General features: G+C 34.5%; 1 protein-coding gene across 2 annotated transcripts; it reads left to right on the top strand.

Moving 5' to 3' along the window:
* The first annotated feature begins 2,794 nt into the window (after positions 1 to 2,794).
* On the top strand, positions 2,795 to 4,729 carry PTAC15 (plastid transcriptionally active 15). 2 transcript variants are annotated; one of them, XM_088106641.1, is made up of 2 exons: positions 2,795 to 3,117; positions 3,194 to 4,729. In XM_088106641.1, the coding sequence occupies exons 1-2, from the start codon at positions 2,811 to 2,813 to the stop codon at positions 4,453 to 4,455; spliced, it is 1,569 nt and encodes a 522-aa protein (XP_087962767.1). In that variant the 5' UTR covers positions 2,795 to 2,810; the 3' UTR covers positions 4,456 to 4,729. The 2 variants fall into 2 exon arrangements, with proteins under 2 accessions (XP_087962767.1, XP_047153425.1); XM_047297469.2 differs by having other exon boundaries at positions 2,796 to 3,113.
* Positions 4,730 to 6,766: the final 2,037 nt, after the last annotated feature.

Below are 6,766 nucleotides of genomic sequence, written 5' to 3'. Positions count from 1 at the left end.
ATCAGTTTTGAGGAAGAAGGTGAGTGCATGCAGAGAATGGGAAGGAGTGTTTCAGAAAATTCAGTTCTCTTCCCCAAGTCAACCGGACGTTCTCTCACACGCGGACACCTGTCTTCCACTACTGTTTTCAGAATGTTCCAACGTGACATATGGTAGACGCGCAGCAAAGAATGTGAGTGCGTTTTTAATAATACTGAGCAGTGACGTGGGTGCATTAATTGAGATTTGACATATATTTGCAGTGTTAATTATCTAGGGTCTCACATTTAACAATTTCAATAAATCATTATTCTTTCTATTAATTTTTACATAATTATTAAATTAATCAAAATAATAATCATTGTTATTATTTAATAATCAAATACATAGGTTTTTCAATTTATTATTAAATTGGTATTTAATTAAATGTGTCAACAAAATAATATCCACAAAAATATTGAACATCTTTTTCATAACAAATACATTAAGAATTTTTATTTATTATTATAGTAACCTAAGACCATTCAACCATATGGAGACACAATATAAAACAAGTAAGCATATATGCAAACATAGATGGCTAGGTCTAAAAGAGAATTGTATATTGCGTTATACATTGATGAGTATGTGTTACTCAATATTGTACATTTTTATCAACATTTAATTAATCAACTCAATATTTGTGATTCATGAGAGGAGCCATTGACAAGTGATGGTAACCATACCAAGACAAACCTAAATTGTATGTTTTGTTCCCTGCATAGGAAGATGAAATCTAACTTGAAATCCTTGTTACAAACGTAAGTATTACATTATTTCATATCAATTCATTTTGATATTAATATATCAACTTACGTTTTAAATGTTTCAAATGATTCAAATTGGTTTAGAGTTGTGAGTAGGCCTAAAGGACAACAAATTGAAATAATCTATATGTTGGCCTTCATTGATATTTAACTTATTAATTTTCATATGTGAAATTTAGACTATCATATTTAACTATTTTCTTTGCCATATTTAGTGTAACAAGCAGTCAAATTCTTGGGCATGCGGGTACTACATAATGTCATGGATGAAGATCATTATCCGAGCAGGAATTAGAGATAATTGGATTGAGGTGATAATTTAGCTTTGAAATCTTACAAATCACATTCAACCTTGAACACTAGGAGGAAAATAATAGTTAAGTTTTCTTGTTTTTGCAGCGGTTCAACAATCCATCCCCATTCACAAATGTCGCAATCAGGAAGTTACGACAGGAATGGACAACATATCTTCTAGAGAGATGGAGTTAGACTACAATAGTTTACTCAATTCTTTTTGTTTTGATATTAATAGCTTTAGTTTTTAATTTTATTTGTCATAGTTGTAGTTATAGTTTGAATTTTGAAAAGATGAATTCTGGATATATCAAATACAAACACTGGTTTTTTGATTTTTAGGTGTGGTAAAATCGAAAAAACGAAGCTTTTATATAAAAAAAACACTACAAAGACGTCGAAAGATACATTTCTTGATGCTAATTGACGTCGAAATTCGAGGAATGCATTTTTCGACTTCAAATCCCTTACAATGCCACTTCAGGGGAAAAATTTCGCTAAACAAAATGGTGTGGCTCAACGATATTGATGTCGGGGAATATATATTCAGATGTCAAATCTCCCTTTTCATTTTACAAAAACCACCCTTGGATCACCGCTAAGCGCGAAGGAGTTTGCTCTAGGCTCCATATGATGTCAATATACATATTTTTTCCGACGTCAAAGGACGTCAGTGGTATTTTCCAACGTTAATTAATGTCTCCTGATATGACATCAATTTATTTTGGGACGTTAAAGTCCGAAAAACACCGACATGAAAACTCTTTTTTACACTAGTGACTATTTCAAATAATTTTTACCAAAAAATATGTTAGTCATAAATATTATTATATATTACTATTACTATTAAGAATAATTTAATAATTTTTTATTTATTTATTAAAATATTTTCTTTAATCTATCACGAGTCAAATTCTTTTCAAATTTTTATAAATTTTATTTTCAAATCCACTCTTTATATCTTTAAATTCCTTAAAAGAACAATAGACACTTTATTCTAAAATTTCCTCAAATTTATCCATTTATTCATTCTGAATTCATCATAAACATAGCCTAAAGATATTCTCTTATTCTATACTTCATTATACATCTTTATACATCTTTACTTCGTAAGTTATGGTATTTGCCAGGGTGAAATAATATTTAAAGATATTTTAATATTGGTTATAAAATATAATTAATATATGGACGAGTAAAGATATATTTAAACATTTTAAATTATTTAATATACCAAGTTCATAATAATAATAAAATAATTGAAAAGGAGAAAATGACAGAAAGGAAAAAACAAATAAAGTTGATTTAATTTAAAAGTTATAAATTTTAATATTGGTTTAATAGCCAATTTAGTCCCACTTTGGTTGAAAAATCTCAATTTAGTCCCTCGTTATAAAAGTGTTTTACATTAGTCCTAACTTTTTAAATAGTGGGTCAGATTGGTTCCTTTCTTTAAATATAAGTTAACGAAATTAATGGATGATGATGTGACACAGCTTAAAGCTGATGTGTTAGATTGGTCCCTCGTTAGCTTTAAGTTGTGTCACATCATCATCCATTAATTTTGTTAACTTATATTTAACAGAAATGACCAATCTGACCCACTATTTTAAAAGTTAGAACTAATTCAAAACACTTTTATAACGAGGGACTAAATTGAGATTTTTCAACCAAAGTGAGGACTAAATTGGCTATTAAACCTTTAATATTTTGTGCTTCGCTCACTCAGGGGGCATGTTTTCCGTTTTCACCACTGCCACTTCACTAAACACAATTTCGTCTACTTGGGCATTGCAGAGATGGTGTTGCCACTTGCTCTGTTTGGTAACTGTTGGTGTTCCTGTTCTTCTACCATCTTCTGTCCATTCCCACTACCAAACCCACCCTCTCGTTATTCTTCAACCTTTCACACTAAGCTTCAGCCTCAACCCCAATGCTCACTCGCTAAAATCCACGTCAAACCCCAACTATCAAACCGCGACTCCATTCGTCGCTGTCGCAGCACCAATTCCCTTCCCATTGCTGATGCTCAAGCCGGTAGGTAAACCCCTAACTTCTCAGAGGCAATTTCTCAAACACCTTTGTTACTGACTCACTTGCGCTCTTCGTGTTTTCAGCGTCGTTCTTTGCTCTGTTTCAAGAAATTGGGATTGGCTTTGAGGAAACTCGAGTGCTCTTCTCCAACAACCCTGACCTAACCTCTGTGTCTGTAGAATCATTGCGCGCTCGCCTTAGTTCTCTACGATCTCTCGACTTCGACCCTCTCGCACTCGGCAAATTAATCACAAAGCGTCCAACTGTCCTAACAGACAACCAAATTGACCCTTTGTTGACCTTCCTTCGAGACGAATTGCAAGGAAAACTCGAGAAACCGCGACTGAATCGCCTCTTATCTTCTACGGAACAAAATATATTGGCGAGTTTTCCTCAGAAGGTTCGATTCCTCGTTGACCGGGGAATCCCCGTTGACCAGGTTGTGCATGTGCTTAACAAAGTGAGTTTGCCAAAGGTCTTGTGTGGCAGGTCGGTTGATGAAATCGATAGAACTTTAGCGTTCTTCGAACCCTTTGGTGGCATTGATTTGATTCTTAAACGCCCTCAAATTTTGAACCATGATTTGGATGCTCAAATTATTCCAAGAGTGAATGTTCTGATGGAGCTTAGTGATGGAGATGTGGATAGTGTTGGGAAGGTGTTGGTTAGGTTTCCCCTTTTTTTGAACTATAGTGTGGAACATGTGGAGGGACATGTTGGGTTTTTGAGTTCTTTTGCTGAGCTAGATTACAGACAGATATTTAGGATAATACAAGTGTATCCGGCTGTTGTTACTGCCAGCAGAGAGAGGAAACTGCGTCCAAGAATACAGTTTCTCAAGGACTGTGGGTTAGACTCAGATGAAATCTTCAAGTTCTTGATTAAAGCGCCCACATTTCTCAGCACTTCATTCCGTGAGAACATTGCATATAAGCTGGTGTTGCTGGTGAAGATTGGGTATAGGTTCAGGACAAAGGACTTCTCAGTGGCGGTTAGGTCTGCCACTAGGACAAACAGTATGAACATGCAGAAGGTGATTGGTATGTTCTTGAATTATGGGTTTTCATGTGAAGAGATCGTTGCCATGAGCAAGAAGCATCCACAAATACTACAGTATAATCACGCTTCTTTGGAGATGAAGATGGAATACTTGATAGAGGAAATGGGGCGTGACACTGAGGAGTTACTGGTTTTTCCTGCATTCCTTGGGTACAAGTTAGATGATAGGATTAAGCATAGGTATGAAGTGAAGAAGAGTGTTAGAGGTGCAGGAATGTCTATCAATAAGCTTTTATCTGTTTCCGAGGAGACATTCACTGGCAAACCAAAAAAGGCCCATGCATAGCGGAGCTTCAGTAATATAAAGGTGAATAGTCAACCTATTTTCTTTCTTCTGCTTCAGTTTTGATGCCCCTTTTTGTTTCATTCCTTGTGTCTCAAAGCCTTATCCAAGGAACCGTAGTAGGAAGAGTAGTTCTACCACTTCTTCAGCTCTAAGAATTCATACCGGGCGTTAAAAGAGAGGGGAAATCTTGTAGTGTGATGGGTGCAATCATGTATAAAAACACATTTCATGCATTGATGTTTTAAAAGATACATTTCTTTATTTATGGGTTAAATATCTTTTTTACTTATTTGACACAAATTTAGAATTTGTTTTCAATTTAAACTTTGATATATTTTTACTCATCAAACATTAAAAATTGAATAGTTATAATATTTTTAATTCAATTCAATTCAATTTTTTTACATATCGTATTACTTTCTAATTAACGTATCAAATAGTGTAAATATTAAATTTATTTATATATTAATTGATATAATTAGATTAAAAAGACTATATTTATTTATGTTTTGATATCGTAAATATTAAATTGTTTAATATATTAAAAAAATTCAATAATTAGATTTAAAAAGACTATATTTATATTTATTTATGTTTTGATGACCAAAACATATTAAAGATTTAAAAAACAAATAAATTTTAATTTCGTGTATGTAAAAAGATAACTCATTTTTCACTTGGCATATGTGGATATACTAAGAGCTATTGGTTGATTTTGTTGAGGTGTTCATGGATAGGATTTGTAATAAAATAAATTTTCAACTAATCAATTTTATTGATTTAGTTTTATTCATTTTTTTTAAAAATTAAACATGTTTTAGAATAAAGGGTCAAGTTCAACAGTCCAACGTCAAGTAGGTCACTTAAGGTCCAAACACTGTCTCGAAATCCAAGTCCTCTCGTAATTGCTTGTCAAAATTGTTCGAAAGATACTTATAGAAGGCACTCCAATGCTAAAATCAACCCAACGTTTGATTGTTCAAGTATTAACGATGCAGTAAATGTATATCACCTACCTCTTTACCTCAAACCTGTATTTATAGATCTTGGACTGGATTTTTGATTAATATTGGCCTAATTGTGATCCAATTGTGAGTAATCACAGTTTACCTCAAAGTTGGTAAGCATTAAGGTTAAATGTCTTAACCATCGACCAATTGGTTCTACTCCTCGACCGTTCGGTCCAAATGGTGACTTGTTCATGGATTTGAATGACGAATGACCATCTGATCCATGGCTGATCGGGCAATCATACTGTACAAAACATAATCTACATTGAATTAACACAATATGGAACAAATTAGTTTAGTTTGAGTCAATCATATTATTTATTATATTTAGGTGTAATTTTATTTGAAGAAAATAAAATATATTATAGGTTTAATCATTCTAATGGTCTCCATTTTTGGTTTTGAATTGTAGATCGACCTCTCAATTTTCTTTTGCCTCAATTGGGACCCTAATTTGGAAAAATTGATGCAATCCTGCCCTTGCCTTAAATTGACTAAGCGACATTAGGAAATGACGACGTGGATATGTTAGGAGATGATGAGGTGGACGATACGTGGCATTTGACCTTCTTCTTCACATCGTTTCGCCATCTACTGATAGAAAGGGAGACCGCTACACCACTGATAACGATTGAATTTAACATTATTTGATACTAAAAACACCCTTTTTGACTTAGAAACTAACTTCAAACCATAGTTTTGATGAATAAGAGAGTTAAAGGTGAATTTAATGGTTTTGTGCTAGATTTCCTTGTTTTCAACAGGATTTGAGATGATTTGGAAGAAGGGTTGAAGTAGTAAGGAGTTGGAACTCAGGAAGAACTGAAAAAGCATCAGAAAGGAGGATCGCAGTAGCGCTGAGCGCCACTTTAGGGGCCCTCAACGCCAGAGTACACTGTCTCACGCTTGGCTGCCCTTTTTTGGAGCCCTCAACGCAGGATACCCCTAGCTCGCGCCTGGGCGCCCTTTTCAGGGGTGCTGAGCGCAACTTCCTGAAGTCGCACCACACTTGCTTGCCTTCTGAGTTGACCCTTAGCGCCAATTCTAACCCGCACACCGCCTGGGCGCCCTAAGTAGGGCGCCGAGCGCCGGCCTTGTGGGCTTCGACCCGTTTTATGTTATTTTTATGTTCTATTTAAAGACTTGGACATCCTAGGGTTCACATCTTTGGATGAAACAGGCAAAAAAACACACTCTTTGATCCCTCGGAGGCGGATTTGGATACAAAAGCTCCTATCTTCAATTTCTAGGATTTTATCTTTCATTCCTTTTCCATTATTCATCTAGTTTCACCATGTCAA

This window comes from Vigna umbellata, chromosome 2, assembly GCF_029865625.1.
Source record: "Vigna umbellata cultivar VRB3 chromosome 2, Vumbellata_1.0, whole genome shotgun sequence".
In the NCBI taxonomy this organism is placed as follows: domain Eukaryota; kingdom Viridiplantae; phylum Streptophyta; class Magnoliopsida; order Fabales; family Fabaceae; genus Vigna; species Vigna umbellata.
Note: the sequence above shows the minus strand (reverse complement) of the source record. Positions and strands in the feature narration are given on the sequence as shown.